We start from the raw sequence: 27,604 nt of genomic DNA, 5'->3' as shown, positions 1-27,604 counted from the left end.
ATTCAGAATCTGTTTACAATTTGTGCTGCTGAACTACCGATGAGCTTTTTGGATACTATTTAAATAAAAAACAAACCTTATGGGACAATTTGGATGCATTCTTTTTTTTTCTTTCTTAATACTTTCCAAAGTATCAGATTGGAATCGGTCTCAAAATAAAGGACTCGGTACCGGATCGGATGCAAAAAAAAAAAAATTGTGATTGGGACATCCCTAGTCAGCAAGCCAATTGAAAATAAAAAGCAAGACTCTCAGGGTGCTTTCACACCTGCCGTTTGGTTCGGTTCAATCAAACTAAAGTTCGTTCGCCCGAAATGCAGTTCGTTTGGGCAGGTGTGAACACAGCTATCACACTCAGGTGTGCACCAAAACAAAGAAACTCTGGTGCGGTTCGTTTGTGGTGAGAACGTGTTCCGACCTGGATGTGAACCAACTGCAGTCACATGACACATTGTTTGGGTTAAACATGAGCATGTTACAGTCCTGGAGGATTATTAATGTGCACCTCCTCCTGTACTGCCTTAATATGCACATTCAGCACATCCAATGCATCAAAACATTGTTTTCTAGTTGGAGCCGCGCCTCGTTTTCAAACTGTATGGTTTGACTAAAATGAACAATGACAGCAATATAGTCCACGATGAGCAGCACTAAAATCAACCTGCGTAGTTGTCCCTCCACTGTGACATTAGAAAGTGTCACATTTATCTTGCAAGTGTACTCTTCGTCAACGTTTGCTTTACTTCCTGGATTTTTCCCACATGGAAATTCTGACCAATCAAGAGCAGCTTTCTCACACAAGGCATTTGATCTGGTCCTCTTGTAAATGCTGCCGTGAGAACACGAACCAACTCTAGGCAATTATACAACTTTGTGACAAAATGAGTCCCTGATTCAGACCAAAGCAAGACAACTCTAGGTCTGAAAGCACCCATACATTGCACCAGACTAAAATGAAAGGCCTTTTTTGTTATGTGTCATTTTGCACTTTTTTTTCTTAAAAATTAAGTGGTTAATAATGCGCCTAGTTTTAATGTTTGTTTTTGGGAATAGGGACATCTTTTGAGAAGTGTCTACATTTTGAAAAGCTAAAATGTTTGTTTGTAAGCAAGGGCAATTTTAAAAGTACCATTGTTTCAGGACTTTTTTATATAGTGCCAATGTCTGGTCCTCAAAACACCGGAATTTATTTTAGTTTTTGGAAAGTCTGTGAGGGTTTTTGTGCCGGTAAAATTAAAATCATTTTAGGAAAGAGAACATTTTATAAATTCAGCACATATTTCTCTAAGTAGGGGCACTGTTTTGGAGGGCCATGGCTCTGGATAGTTTTCGTCTTCTGGCTCGCCTCTTTTGTTTGTGTCATAATTCCCCATTTGTGAGTTTATCTCAAAGAACACGTGTTGTATGTAACTGTTATTGACTGAAGCTCTTAAAAACAGACTGCTGTTCTTCTTCTTTCTTTCTTCCGTAAAATTCAGTGTAATCGCCAGCAGCAGTGAATGTGCATCTAATGTGCCAAATATTTGTAGGCTGCAGTTTCTTATTTGAGGATTTGATGCTTTTCTTTGTGATAAATGATAGTAAAGTGAATATATTTGGGATTTGGACTTTTGTTTCAACCAAAGAAAGCAATATGAAGACGTCACTTTGAGTTCTGGTGAGAATTTTTCCCTATTTTTTGACGTTTTATAGACTAAAGAATTAACTGAGAAAATTAGTGGCACATCATATATGTAAAAATGAGCTGCTCTATAAAATAGATACTTAAATAATCAACCTCTTTAGGTGACTAGTAACAGTAATAGCAGACCTAATGTTTTCTAAAACTCTGTTAAGAGCAAGCAGCCAATTTCTTTTTGTGTTTCTAATATCAGAACATGTTTTTTAACAGAGCGGCTGAAGAGCTTTGGCGATTAACATCAAGAGAAACAAGCAAAATAACATCCAAGAATCGAATCCTCTGGACAAATGGTTGTGTTTGTGGCGTCTTTGTTAATCCAGTTTGTTTTTGACCTGCACACAGTTACAAGGTGCTGTTTGTTTTTTATTGGCCGACCCACTGAGACTCTGTCTTGTCTTTGTGTTTCATACCAGACGCTGCTGTAGCCGAGGATAAGCCTGAAGTTAATGGAAACCAGCAAGACAACGGCGCTGTACAAGGTACCTGAACACACACACACACACACACACAAATAAAAATGATAAAAAAAAAATCATAAAACAGGCACACAGTCAGATACACACTCATGCATGCAGAGTCATGCTGCTACAGACACACACACACACAGCACATATAAACAGATACAACACTGTACACAAGTGTGTTCAAAGGCAGATTTACAAGTTGGTACAAACACACACACTCAGACACAAACACGTGGTGGGCATATGTGTGTGTGTGTGTGTGTGTGTGTTGGGGCCCAGGCTAGATTAGTGGAGACATTAAGCAGACACAGAGACACTGTGGCCTCCCTTTGATGTACGCACCTTATCAGACACACATGTGAGTGTGTGGAAATATTTCATTGAGCTCATGTCAGTGTGTGTAAGTGTGGATATTTGTGTTTTAAGGTTGTGCATTTGTGCTGAATTATAGACCTGGAGGGTGAGTTATTTTGGAAAGTAAAGGCGTTTTTGGAAAAATGTCATTTTGGGAAATCAGGACATGTTTTGGGAGACAGGGACATATTTTGCAGGTGAGAACATTGTTGGACAGTTAAAACATATGTTAAAAAAAAAAAAAAAAAAAAAAGTGACATTTAAAGTAGGCTGCATAAAGACACTTAATGGAAACAAAAAACACTTTGGACAGTGAGTGCAGTTTAGTATAGTATGTCATAAAAATGCCATAAAAAAACAGTTTAGTGTGTCACAAAAATTGCTAGAAAAAAGTCCTTGTATGGTCAAAGAATGTCATAAATGAGTCAGTGAAGTGTAACACGCCGTAGAAATAAACAGCATGGACACGGCCAAAAAACATACAAAAGTTGTCATTAAAAAATGTATAGCATGCCATAAAATGGTCATTTAAAAGTCATAGTATACCATGTTATAAAATCATGTCAGGAAAAACAAATTAAAAGTCATGGCCTAGTATAGCATGCCACAAAAAACATATACATATATTGTGTCATCAAAAATCAAAAATAAAATGCTACATAAAAAGTCATAGTATAGTTTAATGTTAAAAAACAAAAAAAAAAGTCATGGTTCACTGTTGTAAAAAATGCTATAAAAAAGTCGCAGTATAGTATGTTGTTAAAAATAACCATTTAAAAACCCTTATAGTATGGCTTTGCATAAAAATGGTTACAAATTTTTTAGAATTTTTAGAAAAGTCATAGTACGGTATCCTATTAAAAAAACCAGTCATGTATAGCATGTCATTAAAAGTCATAAATAAGTAATTTTATTAAAAAAAAAGTTGTAGTATACCATGCCATAAAAACTGTCAAACAAAAAAGGCATGGAATAGTTTGTCGTCAAAAAGTTTCACAAAAATGTCTTAGTATAGCATGGCATAAAAAGTCATCATATATTGTTGTTTAAAAAAAAAGTTATAGTGTAGTATGTTGTTAAAAATTCCACTTAAAAAAAACATTCGTAGCATGTCATAGTATAGCTTTGCATTAAAAAAGTTTTTTTTAAAAAGTCATAGTATAATATGTAGGCCTGTAGCGATATGCGATCGAAGTCGGTTAATTGCACGGTAAATTAAAAGGGAGGCGGTAACTTTTCCGGCCGTGATTAATTGCCATATTCATGCGTGTTTGTTTTCCTCGTCTCTCTCAACCAAAGAGACTGGACGACAAGAGTGTTCGCTGCCGTGCATCGTCTGGCAGCCAGGTGAGTTGGTTCATTAGCGTAATGAACGGAGGGAAAGCTAGGCTATGGGCTACACACACACACATACACAGTGCGATCTTTGGGGGGGGGGGGAACTAAGTGTAAGAGAAAGACTGGGAACTTGTTCCTAAACCAAATGCCACGGGAGTGTTTTGGATTTAAACCAAATGACAGAGGGCAGCCCAGTAATTTGGAATGAATACGACCAACTTAACTGCACACCTGAGAGAGAGAGAGTCTATTTTTTTGTATTTATTTCGATATTTTTACGTGTAATTTCAAATATTTAAATTTTCTTTTTTTACATTCCTAAATATTCTTGTTAAATAAATGTTTATTTCTCTTTATAAGCGTGTACTTGCATCAATATGCCTTTATTATCATTATTTAAGTTTAAAAAATGGTCTAAAAACAGCAAAATTACAACAATAATAAAAACGGTCTTAAAAGCACAATATTACGCAATATTATCGCTTATCGCAATAATTTCTGACGCAATTAATCACCCAGCAGAATTTGTTATCGTGACAGGCCTAACAATATGCTATTAAAAAAAAAAAAGTAATTATAGCATGTCATAAAAAAAGTAATAAATATTATTTTAAAAAATGTCCTAGTATACTACGCCATAAAAAATGCCATAATACATTTTATATGGTGATGACATTTTTGGAGACTTTCTGAAAATGTGACCATTTTCTCTCTTTATTTGGGAAGTGCAGAAATGAGGACTCTTTAAAGAAAGTAAGACAATTTGGAAAAGTAAAGACCGATTTTGAAAAATTAGAACATTGTTTTAAAGTGTGGACATTTTGGAAGGAGAGTGCAGTTTAGAAAGTGTTGAATTTTTGGCTAAAGGGGACATTTTTAGAAAGTAATTATATTTTTGGAGAGTGAGGACATCCTTTGTGAAGCAGCATCATTTTACGCATGTTTTTAGAAAGCAGGGACGTGTTTTTGGAGTGAGATTACTATTACTGCGAGGACATTTTTGGCCACTGAGGAATTTGTTTGAAAATGGGGACAGTTTTTGGAGAATTAAAACACTGTTCTAAATTGGGGAATTTTGGATAGTCTCCAAAATTGTCCTCATTTAGGGCTTATTCAAAAGTGACAGCAGTGATAACAAATGGTGATATTTTGAATAGTGGAGACATTTATGGGAGAGCGTGGACTTCTTTGTAAAGTACATTTTGAAAAGCAAGGACATATTTGGAAATTAAGTATATTTTTTTATTTTTGCAAAGTGAGTGCTGATATTATAGTAAGCAAAGGTAGGTTAAAATGTCCCCTTATTTTTGGACATATTTTTGGATCGTTATTATTTCTGGTCCTCAGTTCCTCAAAAGATTGTTAGAGGGTTACGACACCGACATTAGGTTGAAGTTATGGACTCTGGGAATGCATTATGCCAATGAGAGTCCTCACAAGTACAGTGCTGAGGCGTGTGTGTTAGTATGCATGTGTTGTCCTCTTTCCACCAGCTGTGCTCAGTCCTCCCTGACATTGAAAACCTTCACTTGAAACTCTGCGTGTGTATAAATGAATATCTACAGGCACACACACTCACCCTGTGTGTGTGTGTGTGTGTGTGTGTGTGTGTGTGTACTCTGTACCTGCAGGTGTGTATTTTAGTGTGTGTGTGTGTTTGATCCACACTCTGGTGAGACAGGGAACTCTAATTAGCTCTCTCTCCTCTTTAGACCCCTTTTAGATCCCCTCTCTTCTGCAAGCCAAGCACTCCGACAAACACACACACAGACACACACACACACACGGACCCACCTGATTTCATTAATGTTGATTGGCCCAGTAGGACCCCTTTGCTGCCTTGCTCACACACACACACACACACATTGACAAACACACACTCATCCCTCCTGCCATAAAAGCATTTTGCACCTACGGTGGTTTACTTACACACACACACACACACACACACACACACACACACACACACACCCCTCTCCCCTGCCTCTCTCACCTTCCACACTCTTAATTAACGAGTGAGGAGAAAACTGCTGAATACAAAGAAAGACATCGCATTACAATCAGAAAGAGGGAGAGAAAGAAAAAAAAAAACGAGGAGCAGGGGAGAGAGTGAGGTTAAAAAGAGAAGAGGTACGATCGGTTTATCTCGCTTGTTTAAAGACGAGCGGACTAATTGGCTGGTAAAGATATTAGAAAAGATGGGGAAAGAGAGGGCGAAGGAGATGATGGAGAGGAGTGGACAAGAGGGAAAAAGTTGAGAAGAGAAAGGGGGATGAAAAGGAAGGAAGGGATGAAAGAGGAAGAGAGAAATTTGGTTGTGAGGGGGAGGATAAGAGGAAGAGTCGAGGGCAGCTAAAGGGGTTAAGAGGAGAAGAACTGGGCGATGAGGGGAAAGTAGAACAGGTGGAGGAGAAGAAAGACGAGAAGGAGAAAGTGGGAATAAAAAGAGGAAAAGATGGGGGGAAAGGGAAGATGAAGGAGATGAGAGAAGTGGAAGATATGGCAGGAAAAGAAGAAGTGAAGAAACGGAGCATGGAGAAGAGGAAAAAGGGGGATGAGGACCGCTAAGAGGGAAAAGAGGAGATGAGAGCTAAAAAGGAGAGGGTGTGAGTAAGAAGAAGAGGAAGATGGGCATGTGGAGGGGATGATTAAAGGATAAGGAGGAGCAGAAGAAGAACAGGGGGAGGTGGAAAAGAAGGGATGAAAGAGGCAGCAAGTCAAGAGGAGGAGAGAAATGTGGTTATGGGGAGGATAAGAAAAGAAGGGGAAAATATGAGAAGAGGAAGAGCCGAGGGCAGCTAAAGGGGTTAAGAGGAGAAGAACTGGGTGATGAGGAGAAAGTAGAACAGGTGGAGGAGAACAAAGACGGAGAGGGATTAGATGAGGAGGAGGAGGAGGAGAAAGTGGGAATAAGAAGAGGAAATAGGAAAGAAAGGGGGATGTGACAAGTAGAGGAAAGAGATGTGGTTGAAGTTGAAGAAAAGATGAAGTGTAGAGGAGGAAAAAGGGGGAGGAGGACCACTAAAAGAAAGGGAAGAATTGAAAAGGAGTGCAGAGGTGGAGGAGCTGGAAATAGAGGTGTGGAGGATCAGAGAGGAGGAGAGGAAGATGAGGAGAGAGGAGGAGAAGGGGAGAGAGGGACAAGAAAAACTAAAAAGGGGAAGAAGAGGAAGAGCAAAATAGGAGGGAGAGGAGAGGAGTGAGGAGAGCTGGAAAGTAGGGAAGGGTGTGAGTAAGGGATGAAGGAACAGGTGGAGGAGTGGAGAGAAAAGTGATGGGGAGGAAGGGAAGCATGAGAGGGAGGAAGGAGGAAGCGAAAAGAAAAACAAGATGAGAGCAAGTGAAAGGAAGAAGAGCAGACAAAAGAGGAGAAGAAGAAAAGAGAAAGACAAGAAGAGTGTAGAGAAGAAGGAGGGGAGGGATAAGGAAAGCTGTGATGAGGTTAGAAGAAGAGGAAAAAGGAAGAGGGGATGAGGGGAGCTGAAAAGATAAACAGGAATAAAAAGGAAGAGGAGGAGTGGGGAGAAAAGAGGACAAACAGGAGAAGAAAGATGGAGGGGAAAGTGTGAATGAGGAGAGCACACGTTTGGAGGAAGACAAGAATGAGATGAAAGAACAGGAAAAATGGGGATGAGAAGAGGAAAGAAAAGGATAGAGGATGAGAGGAGAAAAAGGGGGGATGTGGACGGCAAAAAGGAGTTAAGAGGAAGGAAGGAAAAGGACGAGTGGGAAAAAAGAAAGGAACTAAACTGGGAGAAAAGGAGAGGAAGAACAGGTGAGGAGAGATGGAGAGGAGTCGGAAAAGAAAGAAAAGTGGAGAACGGAAGAGGAGAGGAACTGAGGAATAAAAGTGAGGAGGGGAGGAGGAGGAGAGGGCAGGAAGGGAAAAGAGAGACAAAACTAAAAAGAGGAAGAGGAGAAGGAAGGGAAGGTGAAGAGAAAAGAGACTGGAGGATAAAATAATAAAGGAAAGGATGTAAGATGAGGGAGGAAGAACAGATGGAGGAGAGGAACTGGGGAGGGGAGCACAAGATGGGAAGAAAGGGAATAGAGAAGGATGAGAAGAAGAGGAGAGAAAAGAGAAGGAGCTGGAAGATGGGTGGATGGAAAACTAAAAAGTGGAAGAGGAAAGAAAAGACTGAGGGGGATGGGGAGACGAGAAGAAGGGATGTGGTCAAATGAAAAGAAGAAAGGATAAAGTGTATAGGAGAAGAGGAGAAAAAGGGGGATGAGGTCAGCTAAAAAGGAAAAGAATAACTGGATGGCAAGGGAGAGAAAGAACAGGTGGAGAAGAGATGGCAGGAAAGGGAAAAGACTGGAGGAGGAGGAGGTGAAAGAGGAGCAAGGAGAACTAAGGATGGAGAAGGTGAAAATAGGAGGGAGGAGAACAAAAGGAAAGGAAGGAGGAGAACTGAAGGTCTGGAGAAACAGGTGGAGGAGAGGAAAGATGGAAAGGAGTCAGAAAACAAGTGGAGAGAAATGGACCATTGGAAAGAAATGAGGAGGAGGAGGAGGAGGAGGAGATGAAAGTGGGAGTGAGGAGAGCAAAAGATGACAGAGAGGATGGGGGGAAGAAGGAAAAATAGGAGGGGAAAGGAGGAGAGGAACGTAGGACACTGAAGAGGGAAAGAAATTAGGGTGGGGAGCAGCATGGAGAGGAAGAGGAGGAAAGGGGAGTAAGACGGGCAAAGAAAAACAAAAAGGAGGACGTGAGAGGAAGAGCAAAAGGGCAAGGAAAGGGGGGAAAGAAAGATCAATGTATATGTGTGAGGAGAGAAAGAGGAGGAAAAGGAGGACAGGAGAACGAGGGAGGAGGAGGAGTGTGCAGGTTCCTCGGGAGGTAGTTGAAAAATGTGACCTTGTTCCGAGACCTGGTGACATTTCCTCCACCCAGCTGATAGACTTTTAACAAGGCAGGTCAGCGTCATTTTTAACCAGGACAGCCCGCACGCGCGCGCGCACACACACACACACACACACACACATACACACAGACACACAGACACACAGAGGCTGGAGGTGTGTTTTATGGTGACAGATGGAGGTGAGAGTGGAAAGGAAACAGGGTTGCCAGGTCAAAACGGAGACAGAAATAAGAGAATAAAAAATATCCTCCTGTTCCCTACATTTTGTCTACATCTTGCTGGAAAAATACGCAGATGAAAATGGGTATCCCACAATGCAATGCACACAGAGAAAAAGAATGAGTTACTCACAGGTGGAGCAACTTTAAATCGACTGCGGGCAGCAGCGAGAACAACTTCAAGAACATCTTGGGAAACTGGAAGACAAAAAAGCAAAACATTAAATGCTTGGAAATGCCTTTAATCAAAATCTTCAACAACCATGGCGGATTTTAAATGCCGCTGAAGTACGAGACACTTTGCGTCGTTTCCATTATCATGGAAACGCCAAAATTTGAATTAAAATCCCCTGATTCGCACAAACTAAAATATGCTCGCTTTAGCCGGGTTTTGGTTGATTTGAAAAAATGCTGATTCGCAAAACGGGATGGAAACAGTCATGTTCGAATTAAGTCTGACGTAGCGCACCTCTCTCCATGGTGATATCCACACTCTGGGTCGGGAAGGCGGTAATGCATTTATAAACTGGCCAACCGCCAGAAAATGTAGAAGAAGAAGAATGCGAGACTTGTTTTGTTTCCAGTTCTGCGGAAAACTCGCGCGAGTTTGTAGTTTTCACCAAAGTCCGTACATTTAATGGAAACACACAGGATTCGTATTTCTTTTAATGCGCATTTCCCAATGATTCAAATCACTTGTGGATGGAAACATAGCTAGTGACTGGAATAACAACTACTCCGACAACATGTTCTGGATATCTCGCGTCACTGTTGCAGACACCCCAAGCACACCTTTTAACCATGTTAAAATAATATAACTCACTGATTTATCGGCGTTTGCCAGCTAGAAAGGTCTGCATTTCACCGTGACGCCATTAACAACGAGCCTGGGGCAGTGTTTGACGAACCCCAGTAAGTTAGCAACTGTTGCTATGGGGAGGGGCACTCTGGTTGGTCAGAAGGCCAACAAAGGGTCAACTGGTTTAACCGACTAATATTTCTGGTGGCGCCTAGCGAGGGGGCGGACATTTAATTGTTGAGATGGCTAATTGAGTGTATCCCTACAGTAAACCTTGAAACTGGAAATTGCTGCTGTGACGTGACTTAAAAACATTTAAGAACCATCAAATCTGAATTTAAGACAACTGAATACTTTTACGGCTTTTTATTAGTAAATATGAGGAAGACTTTTTAAGGACCCAGGATGTTTTATTATAACAGGGAGTCTACAGCTATCAGACAGTTAAATTTAATGCTAATAAGTTTTAACCGATTCTTGGACAAATCATGTTTTCCTTATTTAAGCATGGCAGGTTATTAGAGTGAGTTAAATCAATCTACATTTTGCAAGTATAGTGAAAGTATTAAGTAAAATAACAGTGTTATAGTTTTAGTTATAGATTAGTAACATTAGAAATGTGGACTTGTACACAGAAACACTTCACTCACTGTCACAGAAAGTAATTAAAACACGGATAAATTAAATTAGATTAAATAAAAAAAAATTCAAATTTGAGACTATTTAATGACTTTTAAGGCCTTACTGTTGTAACACTGAATTTAAGACACCCTGTATAATTTTAACTACATTGCCTGTTTGGAAATCCTCGACATGTTTAGGTGAATTGAACACATTTTACACTTCATGAAATTACAGATCTTTTGAACATCAGTTGGTGTATGTCTTCTTTTATTTATGTCTGGATCAATATTTGGGAAAAAAATAAAATAACATTATATTTTTTAACCTAACAGAAATCTTTTTAAAAATATTTTACAGAGTGAAAATGTACTGATTAATCAATTAAGTGAAATAATCGTCAGCACTTCCTCTAGTTTGAAGATTGTAATAATTATGCACTCAATCTATTCATTCATTTTCATCAATTTTGTTGATTTATTAATTGTTTCAGTCATTTTTTTTTAAAGTAAAAATGCCAAACAATCTCTGGTTACAGCGTCTCTGATGTGACTATTTACTATATTTTATTGTTGAAAATTAAATACCTTTTGGTTTTGGGCTGCTGGACAAGCAGAACAAGATATTTAAATGTGTCACCTTAGGTTGTGAGAACTTTAATTTTATAAATCAAACCATTAATCCAAAAAGAAAAAAAAGGCCACTTTATTGATAATGAAAAAGCATTAAATGCAGGGGTTATCGTCAGGCAGACGGGCAGCGTACTAGAATTAATTCAGCCACAGAAAACGCACAACTCTGAACAACACTAGACGACACTGACATGAAATGGTGAAGGTACAGATTCAAGTTTTAAGGACAACAGTGGGGGGATCAAAGCTGCGACTTTTTTTTTCAAGTTGCAGGACAGTTTTTAAAGCAGCGGGCCAAACCTGCTGCCTAAAGGAGAAAAAGAAAGGACAGGAGAGGACAGAGAGAAGAATGGGTCGGGATAAAAATAATATGAGAGTAACAGATAGAGGACAGGAGGGAGCAGAGGGGAGGTGAGGAGGAGGAGGGGATGCATGCAGAATAGAGGGATGAAAGAGGAGGAGAGGAGGGGGTTTGAGTGGATCGTGGAGTGATAAAAATAGGGAAGGGCAGGAGATGAGAGGGATGAAAAGGAGGGAAGGCAGGGAATATGAAGGAGGAAACGAGGGGCGAGCGCAAGATGAAAGAGAAAATTTAAGAAAGTTTTTTTTTTATTCCAACACGGAGGACCTGTTTCATATCTAAAAAAACAAAGAATGATGAATAGAGGACAAAACTAAAGGGTAAGATGATGACAAAGAGCAGAGGAAGATAAGTAAAAAAAGTGGTGGAGGGCAAGGGAAAGAGAGAAGTGCAGGATGGAAAGAGGAGAAAGAGGAGGGAGGGCAGGTTTATGGTTGCTGTTATGCAGAAATGTAAACACTTTGCAACGTTCGCAGAAAACAATGACACCGCAGGGAGAGGAAGGTGTGCATGTGAGTGTGTTTCTGGTTCTGTTATATGCATGTGTGTGTGTGTGTGTGTGTGTGTGTGTGCACGTGCTCCTGTGTGGGTGGGTGCAGCAACAGCACTACAGGGAGCGGAAGGAGAACGACGGAGGTGAAATGAGAGAGAGAGAGAGAAAGACGGAGGGAGAGAAGGAGAGCCGACCCTGGCAAAATTGGAGATATGAGATTTCTATCATAAACGGATGCTGCATAAAGGGAGAACAAGACGCAACAAATTCAGCTAAAAACACTACGTCCTGCTTTAATAATTATCATCAAACTATCAAGTTCCTGTACAAATAGAGCTTATTAGATGTGCTCTGGAAACACTGGGAGAAGCTGCATCAGCTGAGTGTGCAGGTTGGGGGCGACGAGAGGTTTGAAAGCACGGTGATTTCTTACAGTGGGGACGGGGTGATGCTGCAGACATGTTAGTTTAAGGCCTCTGGTTTCACGGTGGTGTCGTACAGCGGTGAAACACCACTGACAGTACGTGCCAAGCTGAGGGTAACAAGGCTATACTGTACTTACTGTATATCAGGGCTCTTTAATAAGGATCACCTCATTGCTTGGGGCATGTGTAATGCCTCATGGCCTGGTAAATCTAGCTACAGGCAGGTGGTAAAAAGGAATTTCACACAAGAACTAGCTAAGGAGTGAGCCATCTCACTTCCTTCTCATCTCAGGTGAAAGTTGCACTCGTACAGTACTGATCAGCCACTCACGATTAAATGGTGTCGGGTAAACACTAAGTGTAAAAGCTGAAGGGAGCATTTCAAGTTTAGATGGATGGCGTTTGAGAATGTGAGTGTAACTCCTGTGTACTGCACAATTTGCTGCAAGTTTAAGAGCAAGGCAGATAAAACGGGAATCCATTTTTTCCATGACAATTTGGTCTTTGTTATATTTAATTACCGCTAATAAATAAAACAACTTTTCCAAGTCGAGGAGGGCAAGTTACTCACATTTACAATGGTTATAGAGCTGAACAGTAGGTATCGACCGATATGTTTTTTTCAGAGCCGATGCCGATACCGATTGTTATGCAACATAGATACCGATAGCCAATATTTACAACCGATATACGTCTGCTGTAAAAATCAGTCACACACACACACACACACACACACACACACACACACACACACTCACTCACACTCAGACACACACATAAATTCAGAGACTGTAATGGTAAGGACTAAACAGTAACAGGCTATTATCACAGCACTCATAAAAAACACTATCATGAGTAAGGAAACACCAGAGGCAGGATAAAAACTCAGAATAAAGGACGACATTTTAGATCTTTCAATAAATAGGAAAATAAATAAGTTAAAAATAAATAAACAAGTAACAAAGTTGAAGAATATGCCCGCTAAATAAAAACAGATTAATAAAAATAAATAAATACACAATAATCATAAATACAAAATTAAAAAAAAAAAAAAGAAAGAAAAATAATAAAATTAAATAAAGGAGAGCTCAATTAAAAGCCAGGCTAAAAAGGTAGGTCTTGAGTTTCCTTTTAAGAGCCTATAACTGATAACCCTTAAAATTCATAATATCGACCCCGATATCTGTCGACCCCTACTGAACAGTTAATTGAAATATTATCAAAATCACAGTACCACCAAGTGCAGGACCTGCACTTTTGATAAAAGTAAAATGTGTAAGATGTAATGTAATCCAGGCACAAGAGAACATGCTTCTTTGGCACAGACCACATCATTATTTATATATGTGTGTATGTTACTTCGTGGAGGGCCGCCACAATTCAGACATCTGCCGCCTCATTTAAAGTTTATATTTTTGGAGCTGGATCGTTCATTAGGTGTACTGCATTTATACTGTTTGCTTATTACTTATAGAGATGTAACGATACCACTTTTTCCTTCCCGATGCCGATTCCGATCCCTGAACCTTAGGTATCTGTCGATACCAAGTACCGATCCGATACCAGCACGTAAAAAAAAAAGAGGATGGGATATGAATTGTTGCATGTCTCAACTCCTAAAACTCTATGTAAAATATTAAGAAATAAATACATAATAGTAGAATGAATGCCATAAAACTTTTTCTTATTATTATGATCCAGTGTTGTCACAGATCAAGACACAAGTTAAAGTGCAGCCACACAATTTGGTAATAAAGGCATTTTAAAGGCTACAGTAGAATGCTTTTTAGACTCCGCTCCGTTTCCATTTCATTTGCCTGTAGCGTGAGTATGTGTAATGATGTGAGGCATTACGTGGTATCGGACTGGTCATAGGCTGTACTCGCTGATACCCGATACCGCATTTTAGGCAGTATCGGAGGCATTTATATATATCGGTACAACTCTAATTATTTACACCACAGACGGATCAGCAGAATGCCAGGTGCAGAAAAAAGATACCGATACCAGTATCGGAAATGCCTCCGATACTGCCTAAAATGCGGTATCGGGTATCGGCAAGTACAGCCTATGACCAGTCCGATACCACGTAATGACGTGAGGCATTACGTGGCATACGCACGCTACAGGCAAACACAACAGAGTCTAAAAAGCATTCTACTGTAGCCTTTAAAATGTCTTTTTTACCAAATTGTGTGGCTGCACTTTAACCGGTGTCTTGATCTGTGTCAACACCGGATAATAATAATGATAAAAGTTTTATGCCATTCATTCTACTATTATGTTCTTAATATTTTACAGTCAAAAGTGCCTATTACAGTCTTCCAAATGATTAATCCATTACCCGAGAAAACAAATGGCAGATTAAATCAATTAAGAAAATGACTTTGGTTTTAGTTCTGCCCTGCGTAGCTACACTCGCGAGAGAATGCCAATTTCACTAACTTTTTTTTATTAACGAATTTTCTTTGTGTGTTTATTTCTCTACCCAGACTCCCGGTCGTTTCTGAAGACCCCCATGATGTTCTAGAAAGAAGGACTCCGCCTCCAGAAACCCCGCCCCCATTCCCCTCTTCCCCCCTCCTTCACAGAAGAACTCCACCAGCCCGTTTCCACAGCAACCACGGCTTCCACGGCAGCCTGGATTCACCATGGCAACGACCTCCCCAGGCGGGAAATCTAATCTTTGCTACGCGCAGACTTTTTGATGTTGCTATGAAACAATGAGACTACTAAAGAGGGCGCACACCCCTGATTTGGACTCAGTGGGGTCGTCTGTCTCTCTGTCTTTACTTCCTTCTTCTCTTTCTTCTTCTTTTTAGACAAAACTCACTCCATTCATTCCTCTTTTTCTCTCCCTGCACCGGGACTTCTCTCATCCCGCGTTTGTTTCAGAAACTGAAAAATAAAAATCATTCCTGAGCAACGGCGAGGAAAACCACAAAGCAGACGGACCGGACTGACGTCGACGTGTTCTCACGAATCAACTTGGAGAATAACACCAGGGATCATTGTGATTGGGAAATTCCAGACTTTTAAATGTGATCCACGGGACCAAACGAGTGTTTCTGATTGGTGCCGGAAAGACAAGAGTGGATTAATAGAAAGATTAAACAATCTTAGAAGGAAAAATGCGATTTAAACCCCTTTGGATTGGACGCAACTTAAGTCAACCTCACTGGCTGGCTGTCAACACCCCTCTGATTGGACGGTAATCAGCTAATCGGAGGAGCTCAGGACTGGAGGAGGAGGAGAGGTTTAGAAAAAGAAAGAAGTGTAAAAAAAATATTGGGACGGGGTTTTAAAAAACAGAGGAAAACAACTTGGGAGGCTATTTCTGTCTCTCATGTTTCATTCATTTTTGTTTTCCGTACAGGGACTGAAAAGAATGCATGGGAAAACTTTTCTTATGTTGTCATTTGGCTTATTTTATCCTCCGTACACTCCTTACATCCAACTCTCTTTCTCTCCTCTTCCCCCTCTCACTCCTCTTTCTTTTCTATAAATCAGCTCCTCTTCCTCTTATATCTCCTCCCCCTTTCCTTGCTTCCTCTGTATCTATCTTTCCTTTATTCTCTCCTCTTCTCTGTCTCTGTAAGGAGGCGTTACTCTGAAAATGTTGGATGCAGCTTTTCGATGTATGAAGTTTTTTCTATCACCCTCAATAACCTGTGAAATCAGTTTCTCAAATGATACAAAAGTTCAAAAAAAGAAACCCTTTTTTTATTACAATGGAGTGATTTTTAGACACAATATTATATCCTAAAAAAGGTACGTTGAATTCTCTTCCTTGACTTTGGACGTTTTCACCTTTTGACCCCCCCGTGAGCAGGAAGTAGTGGTCAAGTTTCTGGTGTTTGTCAAATGTCAGACGAGAAGCGCTTGGTTTGTCTTTTTAAAACTACAAAAACATTTTAAGTTAGATTCGAGAACTTAACCCTGATCACCCCCTTCAAAGTGACAAAGAGCACTTCAGGTGTGAAAATCAAGCGCTCCTCTGCCACAACAAACGCAAGGAACTTTTTATTCCCCTGATTTTCTAACCTACTAAGAGTGCAGACTGTTGTGTTGCGGTTTTGTTTATTCCACTGCGTGTTTTATTTGTTTGTTTATTTGTTGATTACTATTTGAAATGTGTACGGGAGGGATGAAGGGGGTGGGAGGGACGAGGGGCGGGTGGGGACGATCGGGGTTAAAGGGATATTCCGTGTAGATAGAAACAAACATTCAGCGTTTCCCTGTTTTATTTTTATTATTTTTATTTTTTTTCTCCTGATCTCTCAGTCTGTCACTGTTCTCTGGGTTTGAGCTGACTGCAAATATACAGTATTATAATGACTGCTGTCTTGTGGTGTTTTACACAAACACACACACACACACACTTATAAAGCTGTACCCAAGTCAGAATTACGTTGGTTGCTTTGTCAACACAGCTGTGTCCTATTACTCACTAAGCAAAGGAGAGAAGATACCCGTACAAAGTTTCTCCTCCTTTGTGTTGCTGCGTCACGTCCGCAGCTTGGTTGGTGACGAAAGCTGGCCACTTAGCACCAGATCAGCCAAAAGCAAATAAACTTGCACTCAAATGTCAAGATTTGGACCTGAATCTATCAACAGCACTACTAAATACCCAAATATATTGCTTTTCGACTGAAAAAACGGTCTGAGAATTTAGTTACACTTTAATAATTTATGTAATTTAAAAAGTAATACTTTGCGTACATGTATCGATACAATATTGCCACTGAAAATACTGTAATACTTTATTCATCCCCTTTATTGAATGCGTGATTAACTTAACTGTTTATTAATTTATGCAGAAATATAACACTCCGTTTCTTCGACCAATAGGGCTCTCGTTTTAGCGTTGAGCATCAGGCCTCATTTCACAGCATGCAATGCGTCCGCGTAGCGCTCGTGAACGGTCGCTGTTTACTCTCGTTTTCATTTCGGCAACATGTTAACAGGTTAGAACCTTCACATTGCATCCGTTCTACACGCTTGCTTGAGTTGCGCTGCTTTTGCGAGCAAGCTCGAAAATAGTAGAGACGCCGATTTTTTTGTGCAAGTCGTGAGCGAATGGTCGCTGTATTCGACAAAAAACACACAAGTTTGCGTATATTGTGAGTTATCTCGGCCACCGTAGACATCTCCCCCTTGACAAACCAGACCTGACAGGCATATGTTTCATGTACTTAATTTAATTCTCCAAGCGCTGGAATAATCACTGGTGCGCAAACCTGTCCACCCTGGGCTTTGGGTCCAAACTCACTTCTTCTTCTTTGGGGTTTATTGGAGATTTGCAAACACAGTGCACTATCGCCACCAACTGTTCAGGTGTGGTTTGTATTTTGACGGGACAGCAGTGGCCACTGTTTGACGCATCTGTTCGGTTTTGGTGTGAATACACGTGTGCTGCCGCTATGCTTGTGGACCGCTTTGCAAACGTATCACTTGCGGCATAAATGAGGCCTTAGACTGAATTTACCAACGCACCATGTTAGGCCGCTCACTCTCCGGGACCGCCAGTGTTCCTTGAATAAGGCCCTCTTTAGACGACAACGGTTCCTCTAAAAATGGAAAAGTCTGTCCTTTGCGTTTTAAAAACTTCTGCGTTTATATGACGACGTTATTGAAACAATCAGCGTTCACACGGAACCGCAAAATCTACTGGAAACACTGTAGTATGCACGCCAGGCCAATGGGTGGCAGTGTAAATTTGCAAAGCAACACCACAGCATAACGCCATGCACCTGCACTGAAGCGCCTTCCTCTACAACGCGGTGATTACAAACCAAAACAAAGAAGACACAGTTATGTTAAATGGTGAAAGCATGCACAGATAACTTTGTCTGGATGGACGACGAGGTGGAGTTGCTACAGTAACAGATCTACACTTCACTTCAAATGAACAGGGTGAGCAGCACAAACAGAGCTCGGCATTGTTGTTGTGACGGTCGACTTTCTTGCGCATGCGTAGTGACTGGAACCGTAATGTGCATTTGCGAAAGGTCTCCGTTTACAGAGGAACTGCATATTGCAAGTTTACATGACAACGGAGACGCTGCCGTTTCCAAAAAGTTGCACTCTGGAACCCGTTTTCAAATACTTGCGTTTTCAGCCACCCAAAACACTGTCGTGTAAACGATCGGCAAAAGTGCAAGGTTTACAGTTTTCAGTTGAAATCTTGTCGTATAAGCGGGACCTTAGTAAACACTGACCAACGGGACCAGACTGGCCGACCCGTATGCTCTCACTCAGTGGATGGATGATGTCACAGGAAGCCAATCTTACAAAGGAGGACGACACTTGAACGGTTTCCTCCAGTTTGTTTTGCTATCGAAGCTAACGTTGGCTAATGCGCTACAAAATTAGCGTTCCAGAGAAATCCAATATCCCGCTTAATACCTGCCCAGTTTCTGATGAGGTGGACATGATAACCCTTAATACACATAACGTTATTCATCCCTACGACAAGAAATACTTTTTCCCTAACCTGATATGAAAAAATGACGTCACTGTGGCGTCAACCCAAAAAGCGGAATTTTGTTCAGATCCGGCTGTGACGGAAGTGCAAATAAAGACGGACAAACACACCAAATGTTGCAGCAAAAACATCCTGGTGCGTGTAACTTTAATACGAGTGCATCTACACAGAAAAAAAGTATTTTACACACACACACACACACACACACACACACACAGTGGTATTTTAGAAGACACACACTACAAATACAGATAGGCATTCTGGTATTCTGGTAATGTATTTGGTGGGCACACACACTCAGTCACACAGAAGCCTGGGAGTAAACACACACACACACACACACACACACACACACTCGTCGTCTATGTTCCATTTAGACTGTATATTTACTCTGCATTACGAGGTTAATGAGGTGAAGCCTCTCACTCTCTCCCTCTCTAATGGATCTCTACCTCTCTCTTCCTCGTCTGTCTTTAATCCTCTCTCACCTCCGTCACTCTCTTTCCTCTCCTCTTGTTTTCCTTTTCCTCTCTTTCACAATCACTCCTAATGTCACTCTTTTGATCTTTGCTTTCCATTTTTCTCTCCTCTGTTTCATCTCCTCTCCCTCTCTCTCCCTCCATCTCTCTCCGTTTACCAAATAGCTGATGTCACTTTTTCCATTTCCCCCTAATGGAGGCAGAAACACAGAGCGATGGACGGAGGGGGGAAAAATAGCCAGAGATGAAGAAGGATGGATAGAAAGCGAAGGAGGCAACGAGGAGGGATGAAAAGGTGACAGTGCGGGGGGAAAAGAGATTGAAGGATCCGAGAGGAGACGTGGGAGAAAATGAAAGGGAAAAGGGTGGAGGAGAGAAAGAGGGGGAGGAAAAGAGTGAGAGGAGAGGTGGGGGAGATGACGGACGTGGGGGGGGGGGTTGGGGGGGGGAAGAGATGTAACATGATGAAATGATGTGTGTTTAAAGATAGGGAGAGGGAGCAGAGGACGGTGGGTAATGAAAAGATAAAAAGTGAGAGACACGTCTGCAACAAACAGTGACCCTTCATAAAAAGGGTTGTTATTGATTTTTAAAGGGGAAATCCACCATTCAGTGCATCACTTCCTGTTTGATGGTTGGTCTATCGAACAGCTGGACTTTAAACATGACGACAGAACAAAGAGGTAGCGTTACATGGAGCTTAACAAGAGTATGTTAGTGATACGCAGTGTTTGTAGATTTATTGTTCAGAGGTAGATGGTGGGAAGGAAAAAAAACAAAAGAGGGAAGAAGGGATGGAAAGAGATGATTGGAAACAGATCGAAGACAGGCCCTGTTTATATAGAGTGTTTTATATAAGTGTTTAGTGACCATCCATCGTTTTCCCCGATGCAAGGTTCCCACACATTCTCGTGGACAAACTTTCCAAACTCTTTCATTACTTTTCATGAACCCATAATAAAATTCCAATTTCGGAATAGCATGCTGCACTTGCCAGCCTGGTTTTGGTACTATTCTACTACACACACACCCATGCACGCTTCCCATAACAAACGCTGCCACACATAAGCCCCTTTTACACTGCCAGATTTTCGGCAAATGTTGGGCTGTTTTGCAGGCAAGCTACGAGCGTTTATACACACAGAGGTGGATTGGCGAGTTGATCCGCGGTGCCCAGTTTTCTGCCTTGTAGGGTAGACATATAGAGTGCGCCAGTAAACCCGGAACTCCGTTAGCGCTTTTAGCACTTCGGTTCTCTCGTCTAAAAGTCAATGCGTTTTTTGAATGGGATTTTGGTAAAATGCCTCAAATAAGGTCTGTGGTTAACAAAAGCTTAAGCGAGTTTCAGGTTTTGTTCTACGACATAAAACACGTCAGTAAATACCCTACTTGTGAATTTTGAAGCTTTTACGTGTCGTAAAAAAGGCGGTTGCTAACAAGTTGCTCAATACGACTACAAACCCTATCAGGGACATTAAACGTCATCACTCCCGAACAGGCGAGAGTGCTGGCAGTCCGCCATTACAGCTTCTTATTTAGCTTAAACAGTCCGATTTCCCCATTATACAATGTTTTTAAAATAAAGCGGCTGAAATCAGTTGAAAGCTTAGTGGCAGTGACGTCAAGAGTCATGCGACCGTGGAGTAGTCATGTAGTCTGTTAAAGCCTAACGTTAGCCTTTTACTTCTGGCGATCGCATTTAAGCTTCAAATGCGGTATGAAAGGTGTTCATATGTGAAGATTATCTTGCTGAACAAACCTGTAAGTACAGAGCACAGAGCTTATTTTCTGACATAATCCAAAACACAGTGCAAAAATCACATTCACTTTCTCTTCCGGGAACCAGCGCGATGCTAAACTTCTGGGTTTTAACGTTAGCCCTGGCACACTCTATTGGTGGAACCTTTTTGATTTAAAAAGAATGAGGTGCCCTTCCGCCACGGGCTGTTGATGACGCCGCACATGCGACCCACTGGTGGTGGATAAACAGGAAACAGCTGATAGCAGGAATGAGCAGCCAGAAGCAAGAGGGAAACGCAAACCTGAAAGACACTGTAAAGATGAGCCAAGGAATAGCGCGCCCTAGAAGAGTAGAAGGACGGGGCAACTTATCACCGAGAGAATCACAGAAGGACTGACTAGCTGCGGCTTCCCTCCCACGTCACTGTTTACGTCACACGCTGAGCTACACGTTTTGTTACGTGCTCACGCCCCCCATTGCCCCGAAAACGGTGCATTCTGTAAACAAAAGTAGGTAGGCGGCATTTCGCTGCACTCTCCGATTTTGTTTTTATACTGCCAATGCTTAAAGAAGACTGATTGGGCGTTCCTGCAAATTGCTGTTTAAAAACAGCTTCTTTTACAAATACACGTGACATCTAAAAGCAGAAGGCGTGGCCAGTTTAAGTCATGGAAAATCAGAACTGTACATGTTTTCCATTTGTATCAAGCATCGAATAAGTTGTTTAGGTCCTCCAATGTGACTATTACGCATCACAGTGTCGATGCTGAAACAATATATTTCACAGCCCTAAGTTGACGCATATTAGAGCTACAGCTATCTTACAGAAAATAAATTTACTGTTATGTTACATTATGTGGAAGGTTAACCCCTGAAGATTACTGTAACAAATAATTTAACTAAAAACAGCCAATTTTTGACTTTTCCAAAACTCTCAATGAATTTTACAAATTCCATGACTTTTCCAGGTTTTCCATGACTGTCCGAACCCTGCCTAAGGAAGGACATGTATTGAAATATCTCGTGACTAGCAAGCATGCTACAGAGCAACTACCAAAGGTGTAGACGTAATAACTGCGTGGGGCAGTAATGAAATCTGAACACAAGTGGTCAGCTGGAGACGCATGACAGACACAGGTGTGAACAGTGATGTGTCTCAGCTGTCCACCCAAAACACATGTTAACACCAGGTCTAAGCAGCCACAGAGAGCACACGGATGATGAAAACAGGAACACAATAAACATGAAAGGACTGACAGAGAAAATAAAACAGAGGAAACTAAAAAGGGGGGGGGGGGGGGGGGGGGGGGTGGAAAAAAATGGTTTAAAAGGGGCTAAATGAAATGATGGAGGGATGGAAGGAGGAAGGAGCGAGAGGAGAACAGAGACATTCCCAGACAGAACAGCCAGGCTGTTAAAACACACACACACATGCACACACACACCTCGCTCCGTCATTAGTCTTCATTAGAGTCTTTATGAGGAAAATTAGAAAGGGAGTTTCCTCCCAAACTGAGCCCTGGGGTCCAACCTGCCGGTGTGTGTGTGTGTGTGTGTGTGTGTGTGTGTGTGGTTAATTTCTACATGGGGTTCAGTGGATGAAGAAAGTATGTGTGGGTACATACATGATACACACACACAATCATGATGACCCTGTGTGTTTTCATTATGAGACAGCGATTGGAAATGAAGAATAAAGGGACAGAGAAACACTAAAAGACGTGAAGATGGAAAGATGCAGGATTAAATAAGAGGTTGGAGGGAAAAAAACATCCATTATTGAACTACGAGGGAAACATCACATCGGTTTAAGTGCACGCTGCATTCTGCAAAGTAACATCAGCTAATTTTGTTAGTGGAATCATCACGCAGCACTACAGCTGATGGCCGTCGGGCGATTATTACAGCTATTATATTGCTCATCATCGTAGGCGAGGTGTTTGAGAATTTTTAATAATTACCCGAGGATAAAAAACAGGGACCACAAGTACTTAACTGTAAAATAAAATACCTTACTATCCCCTCAAAAAGTCGGATATGGAGCCTAAACTTCTGATTCAGGTACAGCCCTACTCTGTGCTGCATAATGCTGTCATGCACTGTTTTGTTGACCGAGGAGGACGAAGACAAAAGGCAGCAACTTTCCTTTGACTTCTAATTGTAATGGAATATATTTACATTGTGATACTGATATATTTTTACTTAAATGATCTGAACACATTGTCCACTCATCTGTTCACATTTGATCAAGCTATGAATAATTCCAGGCATGGCTGCTTTGAGTGGCTGCTGACAAGTCCCCAACACAGCGACAAAGTTGGTAACAGGGCTGCGACTAACGATTATTTTCATTGTCAACTAATCTATTTCTTCGATTAGTCGACTAATGTGTCGACTAAATGTGTTAAAATGTTGAAAAACGTTGGTCTGTCTCTCCCAAACCCCAAAATTATGTCATCTAATGTCTTGTTTCGTACTCACGCCAAAGGGTTTTAGTTCACCTTCATGGGAGAGAGTGTAAAGCTGCCAATATTTGAACGTAAGAAGCTGCAATAAGAGTATTTTGGGGTAATTTTATAATACTTTTCTATGAAAAATTACTCAAACGGAATAGTCGGCTCCTTAAACAGTCACAGATTATTTTAATAGTCGATTAGTCATCGATAAGTCGACTATTCTTTGCAGCCCTAGTTGGTAAGGTAACGCAGTAGCTGTCACTATTTCAACTATAGCAACATTTTGGCTAAAAAGTCTTTTTAGCGTTTGGTTGTACTAAAAGACCCTCTAAGGAGTCGAATGTTCCGTTTCTTATTAAGGACATTTTTTAATTTTTTTTTTTTTTGTATTTTATTTTTTCATTTTGGTTTTAAGTCTGTTTTTGGCTAGCAGAAATTAGCATTAGCTTTGTCATAGTTAACCATATAAATGCTATAAATGCACCATGCTCACTAAGCTAGCAGCGAGTGTTAAGGTAAGCTCCACCCATAGATATATATTAAATCATAGATGACTCATTCCTGTGGCTACTGTGCGTCAACGCCGCTGCCATCTTGTCACGGCCGGCTGGCTAGTACTGCTGTGTATGGAGATAAGTCTTCAGCAAATTCGGCATGCTCACTCAAAAGTCTCAAAGTGTAATTGCGTGCCGGTCCAAAAAATTACAGCAAAGCAGAAAAAAACCAACAGCACTCACTAATAAGTACAATACATTTTAATATAGAGCTCGAAAGTCATGCCCCTTCCGGTAGACCCCCATCGGACATCTAGGCTCGGAAAATATGAATGGGAGTCAAAGGAGAGAAAATTATTATTTTCTGGTCCCAGTCATTAAATGCCTTGGATGTTTTGTGGGGGTCTAAATAATATTTTTTCATGTTAAGAGTTTGACAGTTTATTGTATGATTCTTCAGTTAAAGGCTGTGGAAACAACGTAATGAGAAAGACTACATGTCGCCTATGTGACGTCACGTCATCACACTTTCCCTCCACTTCTCAACTCACAGTGCTGCTGCTGCGTCTTCTGCCTCATCTACTGGCGTGGACAACGCCAACCATCTCCCCACTGGCGTTGCTGAAACTTTCCACATGTCCAGACTTATAGTGGTTTTCGCCACGCTTAAGGCTTTTCTCCTCTCCTTGGAAGAAGGTGGTGAAGTGCACCAGAGACATAGCCATGTTCCGAGTGCGAGTGGTGACCTCTATCATACACGTCGAGAGCAGCAAAGACCTGTAGTCCACAATCGCTCTCACACAAAACCAGTATCAAAAAACAGTATCAAACTTCTTTGCACGAAAAAATATATTAAAAATTCACAACCAACATATGTGAAATTCATGGTACAATTCAAACGGGACCAGAAAATAATTTTTATCTAACCATTGAACTACATTATGAGAAATCGATTTTTAAGGTCCCATGTACCGGAAACGGAAACACGCAACTTGCGAGCTCTACAGTGGATTGCACAGCAGCAGTCATATCCATCCTCAGCGTTAGGAAATGGCCACTTTAGAATGAAAATACAGACAGTACTTCCTGACCCTCACGCCGACAAGAAGTCCAGTGTAGTTTTTTAATCCACAAAACTCGTTAGGGGTATCAGAGGATAACAGCTAGGAGTGCTGTGTTTACATGAGACTCACATTACACGAGACTAGCTGATGGCTAGTGATGGTGCTAGTTCTCAAGTCTCGCGCGAGTTGCCATGTAAACGCAGCACGACTGCAGGGCAGGCTAACTGACCACGGTGAGAAATTATGCTATTAAGGTGGAGTAAATTACATCTTTTCAAGTCAGTTTTGCATGCTACGGCTTCAGGGCGCTTGATTACGACGGACGAGACGTTCTGACGTTTCTGAAATGCATTTGCGGAGTTTTATTATAGTTTCAAAATGTGGGTTCCATGCATTTCAAGTGTAGCTGTTATTCCGGCTAGCTGTTATCCTCTGATACCCCGGAATGAGTTTTGTGCATTAAAAAACTACACTGGACTTCTTGTTGGCATGAGACTCAGTAAGTACCGTCTGTATTTTCATTCTAAAGTGGCCATTTCCTAACGCTGACGACAGCTATGAGCTGAAACGCGTCCGTTCGACTGCTGCTGTGCAATCCACTATATTAAAAAGTATTATTCTTATTAGTGAGTGCTGTCAGGTTTTTCTGCTTTGCTGTCAAGTTTTTGGACCAGCACGCAATTACACTTTGAGACTTTTGAGTGAGCACAGCAAGTTTGCTGAAGACTTCTCTCCATACACAACAGTACTAGCCAGCCGGCCGTGACCTCCCCAAGATGGCGGTGACACTGACGCATCGCTGAAATGGGCCAAAGCCGTCAACGAGGTATCTACTATATATGATATCTATGAGCTCCACCCTACAAAAATCCAAGATGGGGACGGCCAAAATGCCAAACATGAGGCTTCAAAACTGGACAAAATGAGTATTGTCACAATGGCTACGTCCATTATTTTATACACTCTTCGACCAATACACCCACACCTGACCAACATAATCTTACAGCCCTTTCACACGTACCTAGTTTAGCCCAAAAATTACAGGTGTGAAACCTCCCCTGGACCAAACACCTCAATCGTGGTCTGACATAAAGAGGTGGTTTCTGTCCGGATCAAACTGAACCATGGTATGGTCCATTTCAATCATGAAAACGTTTAATTTGTTTTTGAATAATTTGGACTTTAAAACCAATGACAGGAGGTGCTGGTAAGCTACTGTCATAACCAGAAAGAAAACAACAAAATGAGGGTTTTACATCACTAAATATAATCCTGTTCCCTGCTGGACCTCATGTTGTCCATGTAACTGATGATCTGGTCATGTAAATGAACCGTACTGACACACAGCCTGCGTCACTGGGACTGGACCACAGAGTGAAGGGTTTGTGTCCTCATAAACATGTTGAAAGCCTCCACAAACAGCTTCATCCCTGGACGTTCACCTGACGTCGCAGCTGGAGGAGAAACTATTTACCTTCACACAACCCCTCTACTAAAATCAAGAACATAAAAAGTGATGTGGGACACAGCGAGTTTGTTTTTGTGTGTCTTCTGTTGAGCAAATATCATGTGCATTTGTTTGTGTTACTGTGAATGTGTCGTGTCCTCTCGCTGCTGACAGCTTCTCATTATCCACAGACAGCTGGAGGAGGTCATCACTGCCCCTGTCACACACACACACACAGACACACATGCTATACTTGTGAGGACCCACAGTGAGATTATGAATTCTGCAGACCCTAACCCAGACGTTAACCCAAACCTAATTAACCCTTTTCAAAATGTCATTACTTTTAGTTTTTCACAAATTATCTGACAAAACTCCACTTGTATTAAAAAATGCCTCTTTTACTTTTTCCCCCCAAATGTCCTTGTTTCTGTATAAATGCCCAAAATGTCCTCGCTTTCAAGAGATACCTTTATCTTACCCCAAATATCCTCACTTTTCAAAACCTCATTTTAGAAAAAAGGTGTCCTCACTTCTCAAAATGACCCCGCCTTTTTAAAAATTATCACAATCACAAATATCCTCTTATAAAAAATTGTCTGCACTTTCCAAAATGACCTTACCTAAAATAAAGTCCTCTTTATCCCTACCCAAATGTCCTGTCTTACAAAATGTCTTCGTTTAAAAACTCTACTACTGCTCTTTGGTTAATTATACTGCACTGTGCTCAACCAGTGTCTGTTGGGAGCTAGTCTCGCCACCAGACAATCAGAGATCTCCGCCTTCTGATAGTCTGGGGACACTCCTTTCTAAAGTGTGTTTAATACACCTGCGAAAATGGCCGGCAACAAAGCAACACCTCTTGCATTTTTGAAAAGGACACGCCTTCTCGGAAATGTGCGCTCCTCCTTTTCTCGTCCACAAGGAAACAAACACACAGAGAGCTTGAAAATGGATGCTGAGAGATTTAACTCCGTTTTATCAAACGTGTGCTCATCCGTGAAAAAAATATTTTCTCCAGCGGATGTCTTAGTTACAACATGATTGAGCTAATTGGAGTAGTTTCATGTCGTATCCGACAACGGGAGGCTTTTAACAGATGACATCCTGATGTTAGCTTTGCTGCTAGTGTTAGCTGTCCCTGTCAGCTGCAGCCACTGATGCTTTCTAGACATCGTGATTTCC

General features: G+C 41.2%; 1 protein-coding gene across 1 annotated transcript in view; it reads left to right on the top strand.

Annotated features, from left to right (window-relative positions):
- Nucleotides 1–14,918, top strand: part of dachb (dachshund b) — a 137,756-nt gene extending 122,838 nt beyond the window's left edge. The window contains exons 11-12 of the mRNA XM_033609411.2: nucleotides 2,095–2,160; nucleotides 14,744–14,918. Coding sequence (XP_033465302.1) covers nucleotides 2,095–2,160; nucleotides 14,744–14,781 — 104 coding nt within the window. The 3' untranslated portion in view covers nucleotides 14,782–14,918. The remainder of the gene's footprint in view (nucleotides 1–2,094; nucleotides 2,161–14,743) is intronic.
- The last annotated feature ends 12,686 nt before the right edge of the window (nucleotides 14,919–27,604 follow it).

The sequence above is a fragment of the Epinephelus lanceolatus genome, chromosome 22, assembly GCF_041903045.1.
Source record: "Epinephelus lanceolatus isolate andai-2023 chromosome 22, ASM4190304v1, whole genome shotgun sequence".
NCBI classification, from domain to species: domain Eukaryota; kingdom Metazoa; phylum Chordata; class Actinopteri; order Perciformes; family Serranidae; genus Epinephelus; species Epinephelus lanceolatus.
The sequence above is the reverse complement of the archived record's forward strand: the minus strand, read 5'-3'. Positions and strand labels throughout refer to the sequence as shown.